This window comes from Macrosteles quadrilineatus, unplaced genomic scaffold (genome assembly GCF_028750875.1).
Source record: "Macrosteles quadrilineatus isolate MER2022 unplaced genomic scaffold, UCM_ALF_1.0 Scaffold_3__2_contigs__length_128488019, whole genome shotgun sequence".
NCBI classification, from domain to species: domain Eukaryota; kingdom Metazoa; phylum Arthropoda; class Insecta; order Hemiptera; family Cicadellidae; genus Macrosteles; species Macrosteles quadrilineatus.
Window position 1 is genome coordinate 65,356,197 of NW_026542596.1, and position 21,745 is coordinate 65,377,941.

At 34.0% G+C, this 21,745-nt stretch overlaps 1 protein-coding gene across 1 annotated transcript in view; it reads left to right on the forward strand.

Moving 5' to 3' along the window:
* Nucleotides 1-21,745, forward strand: part of LOC128990133 (protein lozenge-like) — an 82,498-nt gene that overhangs the window by 13,031 nt on the left and 47,722 nt on the right. The window contains exons 2-3 of the mRNA XM_054412396.1: nt 3,754-3,867; nt 16,073-16,243. Of these exons, the coding sequence (XP_054268371.1) occupies nt 3,754-3,867; nt 16,073-16,243 (285 nt within the window). The remainder of the gene's footprint in view (nt 1-3,753; nt 3,868-16,072; nt 16,244-21,745) is intronic.

Here is a 21,745-nt window from a genome sequence, read left to right on the forward strand (position 1 = left end):
AAGTTATAGTTTTTTCTGTGTTCGTCTTCAGTTCAACTTAAAATATTCAGTTATACAGGGAAAACTGTTTATTTCATACTCCGCAGAACTGGTCATTTTTTAGGTAGGATGAAAAATTTCAGCTAAAGTCGAAAAACATCTGCTGTAAATCTTTTTCATTTTTAAACTGGTGTTAAAGAATAAAATAGTTCTGATTAACGAATATAGCGTACTTTTATATCATAATCTAAATTATTTATGTTTATCATTGTGTGCCATGTTTTATTTCAAAACAAAATACCCCTCGGTCGTTTTTAGGCTAATTAAATGTATAGATATTTCTGCAATTTGAATTTATTATTTCGTTCTGTAACGTCATTAGAGAAATAATTTCCCCATTCTGTAATTTCCACGCAAGAAACACAGACCAAAAAATAGTTGCGTACACCAGTAACATCGGTTTGATCATGAACGATAGACGCAAATTTGGGAGCTGATTTATAAGGATAAACAAAATACAGCACTTTATTTTTGTAAAATATGATGCTTAAAGAATGGTGCAGTAAGTAAAAAATATATGGTGAACCACACGAGCCGAAAGGATTTTTTCTTCTCTCGCACATTTTCCAACTTTAAATTCGTTTCTGTTGCTTTGCTTGTGTCGATAAGAGTCACTTGGTGTTGAGATAGTTTAGTGTTGACATTTACTTACATTTGATTTGTTAATCTCCTGTTGACATTGGTTTTATTAGGAATCGGATGAGAATTGTGTGGATTTGATTTTGTGGTTTGTGTTTTGATTCATCTAGTTGTGTGCATTTTAATGCGTTTTAATAGAGTTTAATTTTCTTTATAAACCAAGTAAACTAATTCTAATGCAACCTTGTTTGTGTGTTTCGCATACTTTAAACTGTCGCATTACATTATTATGTGGTTTAGTTAGAATAATTACAGTATTATTTGAACATGATAGTTCATTCTTTTTAATATAGGTATTTCTAAACATGTATAAGTGCATTTATGTGCCAATACTCTTGGGAATGTCGTTTAAGAATTCATTTGGCATTTTACATCACAATAAAAATAATGCCTTAAATAAAATATAAACTTAAAACAACTTTATTCGTCGAAAAATAACTTTTAGGTCAACCTTTATGAGTGTTGTGTGAAGGTTTTACTGACATATTTGACGGTTTTTTTTCAGCGTTCTATTGATTCTATTTAAGTACAATTAAGTGAAAGGCTACATACTGGTATAAGATTAAATACTTCTTGATCGATTAATTTCCATCTTATGTTTGCAAATAAGTTTGCTTATTGATTTGAATTACTGTATATTGATCACTTTAAACCCATCTCATAAAAACAAAATCAAGCATTGTGCTACAACACATACCCCTTTGCGTATATGAGGTGATTATATTTTATTTCGTTTAATTCCACTTCTAGGATATTCGAATGGGTAATATAAAAGCAATTTTGCATTGTCCGTTAGTAAATGTAATTTTATGTTTAAATTTTAACTCATAATGACCCAAGAAATCCATCAATATCCTCTAATTGCAAAATTGTGAATGTCTTCAAATTTTAAACTGAAATTTTATATATTTCCTTATTTGAGTTTAATGTTTCAATTTAGAGGCCTGGTAAAGGGAAATTTGTAATTCACACAGCTGTTGCCCACATCAAACTAATAAGAAAATAATATACAAGAGATCGAAAACAAGTGTAATGCTACATTTAAAAACATCCCAATATTTGCACTAAACTGTCCACATCCATATTGACCCTATATGAATGACGAACAAAAACTCACAATCGATCACGTGATAGTTCATCCCCTAACACAGCATCCTCCGGGGTGCATCCGCCGGGGGGGAGAGGGAGGGAGGAGATGCATCCATGCATATTTCACCCCGCGACCGCAGGCCGCCGTAGTTTCGGTATATTTTGCAATCGTTCGCGACCACGAAATATTTATGTGCTCCGGGTGAGCAGATTGCATTTGTCCTATTTATCAGTTCAGATCGCCATCGAATCTCGCTGCGGCGTTTGTATTATGGAACACCCTGCATATCCACAACTAGAGTAGTGGGCAGAGGCCGACCGCGGGGCGAAATTAGTTTCGGCTTAGGTATTTAGTCATTGAACTAGGTCGAATTTGGCTTTTGAATGTCGTTTGAAAAACTTTTAGTGCAGCTGAAATCTTTGAAACTATTTTCCTTTTATTATCTAAGCTACGCCAGTCGCATTCTTGTGAGGAAGAATCACAAACACGTTTAAGCGAAATCAGTCCAAAGCCCTTCGATTTTTGGAAATATTCCGGGGAGTAGAACTAGTACCCATCACACAAACGTCTTAGCAAATTTAGCAAACGCTTTTTAGCATATTTTAATAGGTGGTGCTAAATAATGTAGACTTTGAATTTGAGTTTGATATGTGCAAGGACTGATTTCGCCCACATTACAAGCTCAAGATCTGAGTAAAACAAAATCATTTATTTCTTAATTAAAGGAAAGTTTCTTTACAGTTTCAAGCGTCGAAGAATTCTTAGATTCCATTAACTTTGAATCAACTAAATTTTAAAATATTAGGTACCGGTATATTAGGATACACGTGATATTAGGATATTAGGAAGATATTAGGATTCACAGTATTTCAAATTTCAATCCAATTATAAAACTTATAAATGATAAAACATTGGCTTAGAAGTATCTTTCCGTTAGAAGGAAGGTAGTACTCTTTTGGCAGGAGACTTGTCATTACAATTTCGGAACGCCAAATATTCCTTGTTTTCCCTCGCTATTTAGCTAACTAATGGTTAAAAGATAATGCATCACAATAACTGTTAAAATATAAATTTGAGTTTTTCACTTATATTCCACAATGCCAACGAATCCTTAAATAGCAAATCCGTGGACTTGATTATTAACGTACATTTGTTATTTTCGAGGTCCATATTTGCATCACCGTAAAAAAATATATAAAGTCTTAAAATTTAAAAAGTTGTAAATATGACTAGTTATGAGTTTGTTGAAGGCTTATATCACCACAGCCCTTCTCCAGTTACACCCTCGACTCCCCCTTGTGACAAGATCGCTCCAAAACCAGTCCACTTCCTCTTACAAACTGGATGGTCAAGATCAAAACACTGCCCAATACTTTGTCTTTCCTTCCATCCTAGGTCACGTTATTCCTTTAGAATTATTAATAGTTCGCTTTACAAAATAAATTTAGATTTTTCTTCATAAAAAACGCCGAAACTCCTACACGCAGATTAACAAAAACTTACTGCAATTTCGTAAATATATAATTTCGTAGGTATACCCAAAATTAAAACTTAAATTTTATACAAATTATAGAATTAGATTATTGATTACAATTATCACTATGCGTACCTAGGTGCGTATTTCAACCCACATATGAGTGAAGGATGAGTGTAGAATGTTGTGAGATGATCTGTGTAGCTTTGTTACTGCCGATCAGTCGATTCACATCAGGATTCCCTGATAAATTATAAAATCTTGTGCTTTGTGATAATTATTTTAACTGCACTTTATATTTTGCGGTAAAGTTACACATTCAATGAAATGTTTGTAGGATTACCTAGTCATGGATAAGGTTGTCTTAGAAATATTTAACTACTTTAACTTATTTTCACGATATATGTATAAATGTGAGTGTCGAGGTGAGTTAGTTTTAAGATTCTTGGGTAGTTTATGGATATTTTCGTGTTTGTTTTTCCGGGTATTGAACATTTTTGTTTCGTTTCAGGGAAGAGCTTCAGCATCACGATCACAATATCCTGCAACCCTCCTCAAGTCGCCACCTACAACAAGGCCATCAAGGTCACCGTGGACGGACCCCGGGAACCTAGGTCCAAGACCAGTGAGTAACTTAGACATGCAAGTTTATAAGTACGGGTTCTCTGGATGCTGAGCCAACAACTGATTTTATAGTTAAATTACATAAAAGTTAGGGAAAGCAAATAGTCGACGAAGTTCATGACCATTTTACTCAAATTTCATTCTATTGTGTCACTCGCGGCTATTAGAACAGAAACGGTATCGATCATAAATATAATAAAATTGTATCACTGACTTGAAAGTAAACATGTTTGTATTTATATTTATATCAAACTGTCAAAAAAACTGGCAAGCCATTTTTTATTAGTATATACTTGGGCTAGTGACGTCATTTAAGATACATACAGTTTCTGTTCTAATATCTACACATCCGTTACACTAATGGTTACAAAGTCTATGGGACGAATACAAGTAATAAAAGTAGGTCAATTTCATGATCATAAGTGACCATAACATGTCACAAATGTTTTGATAAAATAAATACTCTAACATAAAAACCCATAGTTATTGACGACCCTTTTGAATTTACGTTTCCAAAACAATCATGTAAAATTTTCAAATCCAGTTTAGATTTTTATTTGGCAATACTTTGTTAGTTACTTGACCAAATGTAATAAGCAGAAGGACCCGAAACTACTTAACCTCGGCATCCGTCTGACCGCGCTACTAGGACCTACTACTACTGGAAGTAGTTCGTGTGAACATGATCCCTTCTCTCCGACCAAATTACGTCTTCAATTTAGTGAAAGGTGTTCAACTGAGATGCCGCTTATTGAGACCAAATTGTCCCATTGGCGACAGCTTTCTTCCACTCTTATGTAAATTTACTCGGAGGATTCAGAAATTGCGGAGAAATCCCACAGTAAGTCCTGTTTCTGTCGAAGCTATACGTGGAATGAAAAGTCATATTCAATAGGAAAAGTTGGGGTTAATGGCCCTTTCTCATAGTTAACATAATATGTATTAATAATTAACATATAACAATTTAACATATAATATATTTTTAAACATATAATAATTTACGGTAACTTACTGTTGTCCACTGGTCATTGTCCAGGCATAAATTACATAAAATTATATCAACCCGAGTTCTAGCCAGCCGAAGTAGTACGTTTTTAATGCAGATCTTTAACTAAAAACAGTAAAGAAATATTAAGCCTAAAAGGATATACATACGTATATGTTACAGTAGTGATGTTATTTGGACAGTAATTTATAGTATTTGTATCATTATGATTTATGTATACTGTAAGGTGTATAAGGGATTTGGTATAAGGATGTCAAGTCTTGAAAGTATAAAATGCACTAGTCAAAAAGTTTACAAGAAGATATTTAGGGATTCTTTTCTTTCAATCATCTTAATAACATATATTATTTTGCTATGTAGTTTTATGATGCCTTGCAGTAGTTAATCAGCTTACTGACAATTTCTGAATTATTTTTACAAAAAAAGTGTTACAATGTCTGGGTTAGGTAAAAACTGACCTTTTTATTGTAAATAATAATTTACATTAATTTTCTGATTAATCCAATGAAAACCTAAAGTTTTAATTGTTTTCTGAGTTATTGGCTGTCATAGAATGATTTACCTACTTACTTTTATACTGTACTTTACAATTAAACCACGGGAACCATAATTCGTAATTTGAATAAATTCCGATAGTCTGCACCTCTTTTAAACCATCTGGGTTGGAAAAAGCTACAACTAACTGTACTTAACCTAGAATATTGTATGATGTCTCCAAAGAAAAAATCATTACAATCGCGAGGAAATTTCAATAGCTTCTCCTATAACAATAAACACACACACACACATCAACAAATCACATTTATATACTTAAAACTAATTTCTTGAAATCAAATTGTAGTGAATACAAATTCGCCAAACCAATATTTTTTTCTTTTTTTCCTAGGACGCTAGGCACGAGCCCGGAATTGTTTTTAACATTACTTCAGGCTAGACCTAGGGGTTGCGGCATTATCACTTAGATAAAATCCATTGGTGATATGGTGGGATTTGAACCCGGGACCTCTGGAACCGAAGTCCCGCGCTCTAACCATTATACCAGCTCGCTCCCTCCGCCAAAACCAATATTAGCATATTTTGTAGCCAATAGTAATAACCCTACTAACCATGCATAACATGATTTCTTTCATACTATAACTATAACTATAATTTAGGGCAGTCAAAACTAATAGCAGTATTTGAGTGACAAAAAGGCGGGTAGCACGCCTAAACACGCTATTACCCCAGTTGTGGGGTGAGTGCGTGTGGATACAATAGCGCCACGTTGGGCGGTTGTACAAATTGGTATTCTAATTTAATAATGAGCCTAAACAGGCACATTAGGGATAACATGCGAGCTTGTCCGACATATGTAGCCCACCTTGCTTCCGCCGCGAAACGAATATGATCGGTTGTCAAAGTCTCGACCACACTGTGAGCGATTATCGATACTATTCAGCGATATCGATAATATGTTAAGTAAATCCATAATAGCCAGTACTATCGATACTATTTAGTGCTGTTCTATAATATTTGGTAATATCGATTAGTGTTAGTTCATACTATTCAGCATTATTAAACCCTATTCCCTATTCAGACATTTCTATACTATTTAACGATAATCGATAATATCAAGCGATATCAATCTATTTAGCAATATCATTAATATTTGGCTATATTGGTTAACAAAAAACGGTTGCATATGCATTTTGGTTTGGTTCAAACAGGTTTTCAGGTTTTTTCAAAAGTTTGGGAAACTTTGGGAGTACCTTAGGAAGGTTCTAGCTAATTTCTCGTTTGATATCGAATTGAAGATATGTTTATCTGGATAAGTTGTCAAGATAGTTTCCTTATACAGTTTATAGGATGTGTGTGTAAAATTAGTACACTTTGAATTATATTTTACAATTAAACTAGCCGTTATGAGTCTAATTATTTGTAAATTGTACCCAAATAAACTAGACAAATGTATTCGAATATTTCATAACGTACACTCAAATTAACTGTTATTTACAAATGATATATGTAGGCCTAATATATAAGTTTTTGCCATCGAAATAATTATTTGCGTAACTAATGGGCGAAGTGGTACTTTGCTGCACACGATAGAAATGTTTACACACGGACCTTAGGCGAGTGTGGAATGTTTCTCGAGTGCAGCAAAGACAGTTTACACTCGTGTTACACGTTATATTTTTCCTACATTTACTATAAATCATATAAATAATTAGTCTTTCAAACACTGTACAACACATTTTTTTAGGTTAGCTTAAAATGGTTAAATCCAAACATTGAACGAAATGGGAAACACTGTACCAGCTGATCGTAGTCGTAGTATCTTTAAGTGTTGCCAACTTATTTTCAAGCGTACACGGATTACGTGCATCATAAAAGCACGCTGTTTTGTGTTGATTGTTTGAAATATTGGTGTGCGCCAAAGTAAGGCATTCTGTACTATAATTTGTGCAAGGAAGCCCACTTTGTCGGGTGACTGTAGGAAAAATATTGTTATTCCACATTACTATAACTTTCAACAGTGGACTTGGTTACAAACCTGTATACTACCTGTACTTACTGAAAGGGCCACATTTCGCATGGTAAACATTTAATATATAAATACGTTTATGGTTAAGTATACAGTTAGTAAATAACCAACAACCCGTTGCCGGAATTACCATTATATATGGTAATTACCACTAAACCACCTACACCACTGACCACCTGATTTACTCGTAGAAAAGTTACATAATTACCATCCTATTCTTCTCAATGGCATCGCACTGTGCTGTTTAGAGTGCATTAGGTTTGTAATAGGTAGTATAACCTAATACTGACTGTTATACCACATTAGATTGCACAAGGCAGAGTATATGCGAGGGATTAGTCTAATTATTGTATTCAAATGTACTTTTAGTGTATTTAATTTTTGCACTTTTTAAAATGCAGCTTCTATGTTGGGTTTGATTCATTTTGTGTTACATTTTAGTTGAGAATGAATTTCATTAACATACCTTTCGATAAAAATAGTGAAACATTGTTTTTGTATCTAAACTACCCATTCCATGCATACATGAACCATATGACAAATAATATTTTTACGCAAAATAGTTACTGTATCCTTTACATTACGTATGAGGATTATTAAGTAAGGAGTAAATTTATTTAATTTGATCAATATCCTTTTATAGCATCATCTCATTAAATAAACCATTTGTTCTCTTTGTTTGGATAATGTTAGTAGTGTGATAGAAATCTGCACTATAAAATTATCTTAATTAATCCTATGGTTTGTCGTGGAGTAAATACCATAAGTATGAACTTCCTCATCACCTGAAAAAATCCCTATTAATGTTTTATGGATATGTGGACTACCAGCTTAAGGTGGCCTTTGGAGAATGTGTTATCACAATGTTAAAATCCATTATTTAACCGAGAGATGAAAAATATCCTTTGGAATCTTATGCGGTCGTTTTGTTGGAACAGACATCCCACTCTAATCTAGAACGACGAATCGAAAGGTTTACTCGTCACCTATATAACCTATATATTAATAGGCAAGCATGTTTCTTTAAAACCTTTTTTTCTCAGCTCGTGTGCATCGCAGGGATTATGTACGCATACTGATCGATATATATTTGCCTGCAGATATGCAAAATCCCTTTAATAATTAAAATAGACAAAAATAAGCGCAAATGAATTTAAAACTTTAAAAAGTTACCTGGGCCTTATGGATTGCCGTTGGTGACAAAATAACAACGATATATGAACAGAAACTCAAAACAAATGGAAGAAATACCAATCACATGTTTTATTTGCAGCGGGGGGTGAGAATAGAGAAGTCTGTACTTTACAAATTTTTTTAGAGTTTTTCAACCACGGAGTGACCTCTAGTTACTGTTATTCATTAAACAAATCTTAACCAGAAAGATCAAATACTTTTGATTTCCTAAAAAGATTGACCTAAATCATAATGTGGGCTAAAATTTACCAGGTTGTTATAACTTAGCTAATTACCTTGGTGATTGGCGAGACTTGAACTGTGTCCTCTAGGACGGAATTACTTCGGTGTAACCAATAAACGTGCTGTGACTCTTTAGACAAATTTTTCTATTGATTAGTTTATTTTTCTATTTCATGAAATTATTCCGTCGACTTATGCGTCGACTAAATTATATTTTTGATATGCACAAGGAACTGCGTTTTATCCGAAATAATATTTTACTAATCAATAAATTAACACTATTATTTAATTATATTTTTATTTAATTGCATTTTTCCTTCCCAACAAATACCCATAACAGGGAGTACGTATCATTAACCGCCTTACAGTCTCTCATATTTACATCAAATGAGTTTGGCCAAATTAACAAGGGTGGGTCTGTTAGGGTCGTTCGTTTTCAAATCCGATTGTTCATGTCGTATTTAAGCCCTCTCAGATTAATGGACCGCCCTTTGGGCTCAACTAAACAGATTTTTGGACAAGCCATTAATATAGAAGGGAGCGAATAAACTCCACGGAAACTCCAGCTGATGATGTTTGTGTGATGAACAACACTGGGATATGTGAGTTATGGGTTAATGATTGGGGCTAGTAATATAGTTGCCGTATTGATGAGTATTATTTGCAAAGAAACACAATCCCGAGTCGAAATAAGTGTAAGCGTTTTTACATCATACTACACAGAAACAGGTAATTTTCCATCCGTGTTGATAGGCTGGAAAGTGTCCTTTACCGTGCCTAAACACGGAAAAGTAAATATATGTACTGTTACCGTGCATTTATTCAGCTGATGAAATAAACAGCTATCTACAACGGCCTATTTTATTTTCTGTCCCATAAAAACATTATAATTTATGTTATGACCTAAATAAATTGTGCTATGCGTGTAAAATGCACTTAGTATTCTGTGTACTTTAATGTAAAGTATCGTACGTTACTCACCCGGTAAGCTTTAACATACTCGCACGGTAAAACACCACTTACCTGGGTAGTAATGTAATATACTATTCCTTAGAATCTATCATTTTCATTAAGTATTATAATTAAAATATTGTTCTTATAATTATGATATTTTTTTCGAAGAAGAATATACATATTCATATTTACAATTACTAAAACTTTTAGGTGTAAAGTAATTTATGTTGTGTTAAAATATTATCTCACCATGATCGTATCCTTTAATGAAAGATTGTTAAATATTTATTTATCATGATGTACGTCCCAAAAATAAATGACAACATGTTTTAGATTTGCTTATAAATACAGTACATAGATTGGTTATAAAGTATTCTGTTGATATAAGGACCATCTAAAAAAAATTTTGTAGTGAAACAATTATACCAATGATAACAATGACAGTGAAACTTTATGCCAACACTTATCCAGAGAAAATTAGCATCACTAATGTTTTCATCCTTTCCTTCTCGTTAAAACATACGTTAAATGCACTTCGCATCTCAGATGAGTAATTTGCGTCTTCTCATAATATTACAGTTAAAATGTCCACAATAATGTAATGGCGACTGTCGGCAACGTTTTCTTCTAATGAGAAGAGGAAGAAGTCACGAGTTTCATTAAAATCAGCGATCCGCTCTAAGTGGACATTACCCGACATAAAATACACTCTTGTGGAGAAAGCAGCAACTCTGCAGCATAATCTGCAGCAACTCTGCAGCATAATCTAGCTATCCTGGACCGGGAAGTGCAGTAGTATCTATATTAATAAACAAGCTTGTTCCTTTAAAACCTTTCTTCTCAGCTCACGTAAATCACAGAGAAAATCTACGCATAGAAACATATTTTCCTGTAAATGTGCAGGTTCCCTTTATAAATTAAAATAGGCTCAAAAATAAGCACAAAAATGAATTCAAAATTTTTTGAAACTTACCGTGGACCTTATGGGTTGCCATTTTGGTGACAAAATAACAACAAAATATCAAAACAAATTAAAAATTCCAATCACATATTTTATTTAGAGCGTAGGGTTAAAATAGAGAAGTCTGTACACATTACATATTTTGGGTCGGGTTTTCGACCACTGGAGGACCTCTAGTTTTTAATTATTCTGTCCATAGCCTGTATTGATTTTGAGAATTGTTCCTTTGAATATATGCTGACATTTTACATCAGGTTAAATCATTTTTATTCACACAAGTCATAACTTTATTCCGCCCTCAGCCCTATTTTCTTTGTTTCTGTCCGTGTATTCTTCTAAAAAACGTAGACAGCAACCGTTTCTGTTTTATTAAAAGTATTAAACTATATGAATTAAATTACGTACAATTTCTAAATATTGCTCCATGTTCAGGATAAATAATATGCAATACCCCTTAGAAGGGGTAGCGATGATTAAGAAAAAATGTTGAATGGTATAGATTCACTCAATTGTTTCATTTACAAATTATTTGTCTTTTATGAATCATAAGTTCTTCCATAGACAAAAAGAAATAAATATAGACTGTCAACCGTTCTGTGGTTACCATAGTTACCATAGATTCTGACGTACACCGCTGGGAGCTCCGTTTAGTTACGTAACGCACACGCCGTAACAACATTGTGCTCCCAGCGGTGTGCGCCAGAATCTATGGTAACCACAGCATGGCTGACGATCTATATTTAATTCTTTTGTCTACTCTTCCTACTCAAAATCCATATGGTGATTTTTAGGAATCTTAACAAAATAACCTGTTTGTCTTCAGTTAATGCAAATTCAGTAGATAGATGCGCGACGACTAATCTAAGGTAGGTTTTTAAATTTTAATGAGACATAATAAGCCTGCAAGCTATAAATAAATACTTAACAACACCGAAATACTCATTGCATAAAAACTGAACTAATTGGTACACAGTTGGTTTATAATATTTCATATTTATAGTTTCAATTCGCGGTTAAGCTTCCTGAATGATTTACGATATTAATTCATTAATTTTGATACGAATTTATTTGACATGTTTTTTACATCACCAAAGTAAAGTACCAACTATTATTATTTTAAAAACTAAATCATGAAAACTGTTATGATTTAAATACCCCCGCCGCAGCAAACCTACCGTCTAAGCGAATTTCCTTTTGGCTGAATTGATTTTCAATTGATCTATTTAAATAATATTAGGTTTAACGAGTACCAAGGTTTGCTGCTACAAGGAAACTAATAAAGTGTGTTTTTAGCAAAATATTGATAGCTTACTATAAAATAAATAAATTTGCCAAGTTTGATCAAAATATATCCATAAACAAGCAAACTACAACATTTTACAATATTCTCCATAAGAATAACATGGGAATTTTAAATTTACCATTTTTTTAGTTTTCTCCGTAACCAATAACCGTACAAAAACACTTTGATATACTGAATTGTTTGTTTTTTAAGCTCTTTAAGAAGGTTTAGAGAAAAATTGGGAAATTTTGTGTTTTGAGGGTCAAAAGTGAGAAAAACCAATTTTCACCCCATAAAACCCTGTTCCCATGGTCCGATCATGCTGGATCGCGAACTCATTCAAGTTTATCCCGCCTTACACCTTCAAACCAAATTTCATCAAAATCGGATAAAAATTACTCAAGTTATCGTGTTCACGGACACACACATATATATATATATATATATATATATATATATATACATATATATAAATTTGAACGAATGGTGTTTTTGACCTCTGGGGACATCAAAATGAAAAAGTAAATCGGTCCCAGGCCTAAGTCTTACCATGAGACCTACGGTAATAGCTACTTCCCTATAGGGAAATTCGCTAAAATTATATAATACTTTTCTGTGATTTGTATTAGTCACAGTTTGTGCTAATTCGGAAAATATGTCGGTATTAATTTACAATGAGAGATGAATTATTTAATATTTGACTATGGAATTAAATTATTAAACATACAGTAGAACCTCTTTAATCCGAACTAATTGGGACCGGGGGTAGTTCGGATTATTGAATAGTTTGGATTACAGAACATATTGTTGTTTTTACATAACAATAGCTAAAACCTGGCTAAAATTGATGGTTCGGGAAAAGTGAAAAAATTCGTTATAAAGTAAAATACAGTGTTTATTTAATACAGTAGTAAACATAGTGAATAAACTGTACTGAAAATTAAATACAGCATACAACAAAGAACTACTGTAGTCTGTATAGAGTACAGCAATGAGGTGTTCGGATTAGTGGATGTTCGGATTACGGGGGTTCGGATTAAAGAGGTTCTACTGTACTTCATAAATTTTTTTAGTAATGGCTTAGGCAGGTACATTTACACTTAAATACTTTCCATTTCACAAACATATTAATGATATAATAAACTAAAATTAATAAACTATATCTAATAAATAGCTTTAAACAAGCCTCTTGAAATCTTTAACTTCTGTCTCCAGTTAAACAAGCTATCGATATTTTGTACTGTATTCTCAAATTAATGTGTTTTGAGGTTTTCCCTCTATACAATGCACTACAATACCTTAAATTATTATGTGAAGGAGGCGTCTGAACGGAATCATTCATACAACCTTTTTATGTAAATATGTCCTAGTCCGTACCTTGAATGCATGCTTACCTGAACAAAAACTAATTTTTTGCATTATTTATTTGTTTTTTTGGGTTTTCCCTAGAAACACGTAAAAAAATAAAGCATTACCGTTTCAACCGCTACAACCACTTTTTAAATTTGTTACTAATCTAAGAATGAAAAATTTTGAGATTTGCATTTTACATAAAAAAAAAACGATTGACTGCATAAAGCAAATGTATATAACTTTCTAGAAAATTCGAAAATTACGTAGTTTTCTGGCCAGGGGCGCAGAACGCTAGAAAATGGCAAGTTTCTTGTATGGCGGAGGACGACACTCGCACGACTCCTTTCTGTACAGTAATTGTTTCCGTGATACAGAGGCTGTGCTACACGACGTTGTGTTATCCTGAGGAAAATAAGATTTGCAACTCCACAGCTAGTAGAAGTGCCTGCGTAGAAAGCGGAACAAAGTAACGCTCGTTTTGTTTGTTTTTGGAAATGTTCATTATTTTCTCAAAATTGAAAATTAATTTTCTGATAAATTGGTTTATAATTTTCCCATACTCTCAAAATATGTTAACGTTTTTGAGAGAAAATAATTTTTAAACAATTGATGACGTAGTTGATTAGGGTTGAACTAAATTTTTTGAGAAATCAAATTTTTACGTCTTAACAAGTTTTTTTTTAAAGAAATTGGAAAATAAGGGTCCATCATTTACCCCTTCAACTCCCTCTATTCCTAGTCTATACAATACACTTTCACTGTGTTTATTATTACAAGGATAAAATCGTAGAGTGAATTTGGATAGTTAAGATAAACATTTAGTATTAATTTTACGCTGTTGAAATTACAATGTGCAAAAAGACAAAAAAAATTCTTTATCAGTCACAAACTATAAAAATGTTGTTTCTGTTGGATGATAATTTTTTTGTTTCACATTAACTTATTCTCCACTCTAATTCGAGTCGTACCCTTTATTTGGTTATCAGATTGTGTGACTGGTTTAGCGGTTATCCGTTAACCGCACAGCTTTTATACTGGGGCCTATGGTTCAAGCCCAGCTCATCAACAACGAAATTACAACGCATTATTGTATTTAAAAACTCCCATCAAAAAATCCATAAAAATTTTAAATTTTCAAAAACACAAAAAACTGTTGTTTTCCAGACATACTTTTATCTTAATGAGTAATTCACCCTTATCTTAAAATAGAATTTACAATATTGTAATTTTTTCTAACCGTAAGACGTCTTAAATATGAGTAATCTCTACAAATTAATCAGCCCGTCTTCAGTAGTTATTGCATATTCAGTATTCCAATTAGTCCCCACCTTGGTCGGAGACGTACAAAGGCAATGAATAGCTTATGTCCACTGTTTGTCCACTAATGGACAGACACACCACTAGTGGACGTCGTAGTGGACACCACGCAATATCTGGAGGAGACTGCCTTATCATTGAACATTATTGATGCCCAATTGAGACTCACCACTGACCGGCTCTAGCTCCTAGCTTGGGCAGAAATTAGACATTAGACACGGTTGTGTTGTTTATCGACGTTTCATCGTGGTGTTTTCTTTATTTGTAAGGACTGTTTGAGAAATTTGTGGTTAATACATTACATATGACGTCAAGAAAATGTTGCCTTAATGTTCACAACATTGAATCTTCAATAACGAGCTTTTGACTAGTAACATCAGTTTAATAAACTGCCTCTATGATTGATTGGCATAACTATGGATTTAAAAAATCTATATTTAGATAGATGAATGTGCATTTTTATTTATATATATTTTTATAAATAATTTTAACATGTTACGTTAAATTTTGACGGGCGAGGACATTTTATAATCCTTATAGGCCACAACTGCTGTAATGTAGTATGATGCTTAATAATTTGGAAAATATTTAGTTACAATTGAAAATTGTTTTGTTTGAGTAACACGTCACTATTTCATTTGTAACTTATTTCTTCGATTTATTCGGTAATGTTAAACAATTGTCATCATGACTGCAAAGTTTAAGTTTCAACTTTTTGATTCTTACATCTTAACTTTTTTTATTAATTAAAAAAGCAAATATTTAGGTACAATTTTTACAAATTATAATTTACCACTATAGAAAAAAAAGACAAAACTATTAGTAAAAACACATCCTACAGTTTAATGACATTATATTTCCACTTTTTATGACTTAGAAATGCTATACTGCAGAACAAATATAACAAAAACAATGATTGGTAAATTTATATTCACAATATGTATGATGTTTATAAGCAGACCGATTTACTTTTTAAATGTACGAGTATAGATTAGATTTACCTTTCAAACATAAAATTCAAAGTGAAATGATCCTTTTACATGGGAAAAAGTATATACAGTATGTACATTCGTGTAGTTGCGAAAAAGATAAAATAGGTTTCGAACATTGCTAGACTATGAAATGTAAACAAAAATAAACTAACTATGTAATTTATTTCCTTCAGTTCCATTAGAATTGGTTGCACTTATTTGATGGTTTGTGTTGTCTAAAATTGTACACAACTAAATAACATGGTTTTTCACATCAAACTTCTCAACTATCTTCGTGTCCACTTTTGTTTAATTGTGTCAGTTTAACTATGGGTAGTTTACAATTAATAATTATTTTATGGCATGGCTTGTAAACAATTTCAATGGTGGTCTTCTAGTAAAGTTTCATTTGCATGTTCTAGATCTGGGTCAGCGGCCATACCTAGAAGCCTCCCCCTTCGGCAGCCACCTGCGTGAGCTGACCGAGTACCGCCAGAGGGTGAAGAGCGAAGTTGTCTCCAACAACAACAACAATAACAACAACAACAACACAGGCTACAAGGTGGAGCCGGGCCACACGACGGCAATACCTGGTGAGTGGTGATTTTTGTAACCATTGTAATTGATGTGTAAAACTAATTGTAGTCTATAGCATGAAACCTTTGGCTATCATTAGTAGCAGACATCACATCATAGTTCCATGTTAAATTATACTCTAGCTCATACTAGGAGGACATCGTGACGTCACCTTATATTTATTCGTCAATTCACACAGCTCAATTATGATCCACATTCTGCTCAAAGGTTTTCGCGCTACACTTTGCTAATTCAGCATATATTAAGCACGGGAGAAGTATTGCGGAATATTTTGGACATCATGTAGTCCTTTTGTATGAATTTCTACTTAGCATTGAGTTTCCAAAAGTCAATAATAACAAATTTCGCACGCTTCATGCATGAAGACCGTTTTGAAGATGAACACATTTTTCCTAGGACGCTAGGCACGAGCCTGGGATTGTTTTTCACATTACTTCAGGCTAGACTTAGGGGTTGCGGCATTATCACTTAGATAAAATCCATTGGTGATTTGGCGGGATTTTAACCCTCGGTACCTCTTGGACCGAAGTCCTACGCTCTAACCACTAGACCAGCTCACTCTCCGAAGGTAAACACAATGGAAGAAACTACAAATGATGACGTATTTGTGAATTTCACGGCTGAACGATCAACAAGCAAGCTCACCGGTCAATGGTACCATTCTGATCAATACCAATTCCACTAGACCAGTACAGTAAGTAATGACTTGACCGGCGCTCTACTCTAGACGGAGGAATGTAATTTTGGAGTTGCCTTTTGGAAAGTGATTTGTCTGGACGTGAGAAAGGTTTGAAGGGAGCAATTTAGTTTCCATTTGGCTTCAATCAGCTGTAGGCCCGACTGGTAGCGCTGCGGTGCTCCTGTTATAGTGAGCTATCATTATTGGCGACCGGGTAGGGTCGCGGCCCAAACCCTGGCTCCTGTGTTGCCACTGTCCTGCGTGGGAGGGCGGTTTGAAACTAATTGACAGCATACCTTGTGGGATAAGACATTTTTTTTTAGTTTTATGTCACACTCGTTAAAATGTGTAATTTGACCAACTCAATGAAATTAATGTGTTATGATTATCATTCCTCGCGGATACGTTTCCTCCGGTTGTTAGGAGGAAGAGGAGAGAAATCGGACGTCAAAACGTGTTAAACATTTTATTTGAATTCCAGTCTCACCTACTGAAGAAAGTGTCCGAAATTTATGACTTCAGGGACCTAAAATATTTGAGCTTTTTTCAAGTCCATAAACAAGAATATTCAGACAGTGGAACTATCCTGAGTATTTTAACAGAGTAATATTATGTTAAAGATTCCGTAGATGCTGTAATATACCTTTCAGTTATAAGTGATTTGAGATACAAATCAGATCAAGTTTTACCTCAGAAAAATCCTAGAGTTTCACACATGTTTGCGGATCATTCATTTGTCAAACGAATGCGAAGAGCTTCAACAAAATCGTCAACAAAACATAGCTACTGCCCGAACCCTGTAAATCTGAAGAAAATAAGAGTAATTCTAGCAAGAGGAGACCCTTTCCCCACTAAAATGATTATGTTTTCTAATACTGATATTCATTAGGTTGTATGGTTGTATAAGGTCCTTTCTGAATCAATATCTGGTGAGTGCAGTAGTAGCATTTGCTCAGCCGAAATCAAATACTTCAACCTTCCATCTTTCACAAGCTTATACATTTCATTTCAGTACTGTACATTTTACATACTGTATTTCCCACTACAATACCGTCAAAAACAATTCTCCCAGTCACGATGTCAAGTAGTAATACACTCATTATTGAACAAAACAATTTACACACTCACTTACCGACAAAGCGCAACTGACGGGAATCATGAAAAACCCTCACAACCGGATGGAGAGGCGTTTAAGTGGAATTGCCATAAATTGTCGATCCTCGTAATGCAGTGGTAGTAGTAGCAGGTAGATTACTCAGACAATTATCACCGGGGTAAGGCACGCCGTGGGAACTGAGAGTAATTGCAAGAGGTGTGAAGGCGGCCCTCGTTGGCTCGACACTGTTCCAACTGCTTCTTTTGTTTCTCGTTTCCAAATTGCCACGGACGTGACCGTGCGGTGATGATAGCTACCGTCGCGGTACAGTCCACTCCAACCGGCGACTTCTTGTGCCGCCCGTGATTGCTAGTGTGATAGGTTTTTGCATTTCCGTTGCTAATGTTCGTTTGAAATGTCTAAAGTTGAATTGTAGAAGAGGTTTGCGATGTGGAAATCGTTAATTAACTGAAGTAATTATAGTACAAATTTGTGAACAATCCCATTCTTGCATAGTGACTGCGATTCAAAAGCTCTTTTAGGAATCTTCTTTCGGGATTCATGGTTACTACTAGGTCAGTAGCCCATTCACGTTAGCTTAATTGCGTTGCATTTAATTCCTTTGAAAACTTGGAGTGAGTTAGTTGAGTTAGTAAAGAAAGCTATATTATATCACGAGTTTGTGCATCGTTTACGGAATAGTCACCGGTAAATCTTTAGATAACTATCCCAACCATGTGCTCAATTTGGGCCAGGGACTGGAACAGGACCTAAAGGGTGCTAAAAGTTCTCCTCTTTTTCTTATATGAAAACAATGCATGGTATAGATCTATGAGGTAGAGTGTTTGCTTGGGATTACTGGACAAACAGTTAGGAGAACAAATATAACTACCACATACCTAATTCCATTTATGAAATTTTTCGGGTCGTTGTAGGATTAGGATTTTAATTGTTATGGTTTCTCAAAAATAATGAATCGAACTCAGTTTGAATGTACTCTTGAAGCAATAAAAAAGGAATCGGCGATTCTAAGTAGCAAAAAGTAGTCATTCAAGTTTCGTATACAGTTATCAAAATGTCAATATTAGTTAAAAACACAAAACAACGCAGATAAATATGTTTAGACCCCTACATCATCATGAATCTCAAAGTGGTCACGACTTGTCTAAAAACTATCTAATTCACTTAGAAAAAACTAATTTCCGTCAGCTAATAAACTGACCACAACTTCTCGCCAGAGATGAATGAATGGAGTCCATCAATGGAGTTCCCAGAGGCGGAAATCAACCTGGATTCCCCAGAGTAAAACAAACTCGGTAATCGGTGGATGTCCGAGGTGCTGCGTTGTCGAGGTTGTAATTGCAGCCCAACACGTACCCTAGCGCCGCGCCGCCCGCCACTTAGCCCTGATACGCCTTGGTAATCATCGAGGATTGCGATTGGCTTCCGGTAATCACGGCGATGAAATATAGCTGCGATCAGTTGGATCCGATGTCGACGAATGAATGGAGAACTTTGGGCAACAATGCGGTTTGTCGTCAAAATTCGAGCATCTTGAAAATTGATTAAAGAAATAAAATCTTTCAAGAATAGATGAGATCAATAGTTTGCATAACTCTACTTTCATGAGGTTATGTGAACCCACTCATAAAGTGGGTTATTTAGATTTATTGTCGATAGCTGGAATGACAGTGGGAAAACGTGTATCAACTTACTGAGGTATTGTTACAGACTAACAATACCTCTAATTCTCTATTCAGATAATTCTAATTCTAATTCTCTGTCTAATTGTTATCACGATTATTTCAATACAAGTTATACAATTATGAGTTGAAAACACAGAGTTCATTTTTTATTTACTAATTGTAGTTAAACATTTCCTCAATAATAACTCAAGTAACGTAAACCACCCATACCATTAATGATCTTCGAACAAAAAAGGGAGGAAATGGAGTTGTACGGTTAATATGCAAACTGTTGAATAGCAGCTGAATTTTGTTTTCTTGTGGGACAGCTAATGATTAAATGATATCTACATTCCATCTCTTGTTGTGTATGGATGAAATGGAAGGTTAAGAAGTACAATTACACATACACATCTGAGAGGTATCTCAAATCACCATTCACTATTGTCTTACATTGTAAATTGACCGTGGTCATCTTCAAAGACACTTTGCATCTGCTCATTAAGAAATCCCCAATTTATGGAGAACCAAGTTTGGGTATGGATATAGCGATATAGCTCTTCCCTCGGACGGAGAGACCCATATCACAGAAAGCTGCAATATAGGGTATATATTCAATGGCTGCAGCGAAGAGAAGCAATTGCATTAATGTATCTGTGTGAGACAAGAATGAAACGTCGGGGGTTCGTGTTCTTTAGCTATTAATAAAACAACCCAGGTTTTACAGTTCCGGAAAGCGTCACAGAGTTTTTTAATAAATTTATGTTTTTTAAATTATATGTAAAGATTGTAAGATTGTAACGCAGTACTGTTAAAACTTTGCAATCATTCACTGTCTAATTTAAAACTTGATTTGAAATGAAGTAATCAGTTTTGAGAAAATTTTTGCTCAATCTAAATGTGAAAAAGATAATTACACGTTATTATTTCTTTGTAGATTGTTGAAAAATAAAATTGCACTCAATAAACCTATTTCATCGAATACAATTTGACATCAGTTTTTTTATTATTTGTAACCGAAACTAAAATACTTCCTGATTTAAAACAAATTGGTTAATGTCTTAACCTTAAAAAAAACTGAAAAACTGTTTTAGAATATAATTATTGTATGCATTTTTTTATAAAAAATTTTTTACAAAGTTTCTCGTGATCATTGGCGAAGATGTCTGCTTGATGTGTTATCTTGCCCAGACAGTATTGTCCGTCTTACGCAACGCAACATTAGGCAAATGGGTTTTGGCTTTCACCTTCAGAACTGCAGAAGCTGTGAGTACTGAGTAGGTAAGTGGATGCAATATGAGTAGTGAGTAGTGAGCTACACCTGATGCAACTACAGGCTACTGATCATGGGCAAATGTCAAGCCTAATATGGACAGAGATCTTCTTCAATTGCTGAGAGTGCATTACCAGACGCGACCTTGGATATATTCTCATGAGAACAATTTTGATTTGTAGACGCTGTTTTGTTGGACGTAAAACCGGCAGGTTTTGTTAACCATTTAATACGAAAGCTTCCCTAGCAGTTATGGTGGTGTAGATGTTAACTAATGTATATTTAAAAAAATTGAATAAACATGGTTAGCAACACAATGAAAGAAATTTTAAAACTATGTAAATAAATAACGTAAATAAAAATAATTATTGGTTCATAACTTCATCAAATAAATGGTATCAACAATCTGACACATACTTTCTTCCATTAGCTTGTCAACAACCGTTATAATGGAAAAGCGATAAAAGTAACTATGATAATAGGTAAAATCCCAAAAGTTGCATTTAATTTTGAACCGTATTTTTTACAGCAGTGGGTGGATGCACTATGTTGTTTGTTAAGAACTATAAGGACCATCGCAAACTAATTTCAATCAAAACCGGCTTTTTTCGGGAATACGATTTTCCCTTACTGATTTTTAATGGTGATTTTCCCATATAAACCCATAAGATAACGAAAAATCTATTTTTTTTTTTCAAAAATGGCCAAAAAATGGTATTTTGATTTTTAATGGTAATTTGTTTATAAAAAAAAACATAAAATAAC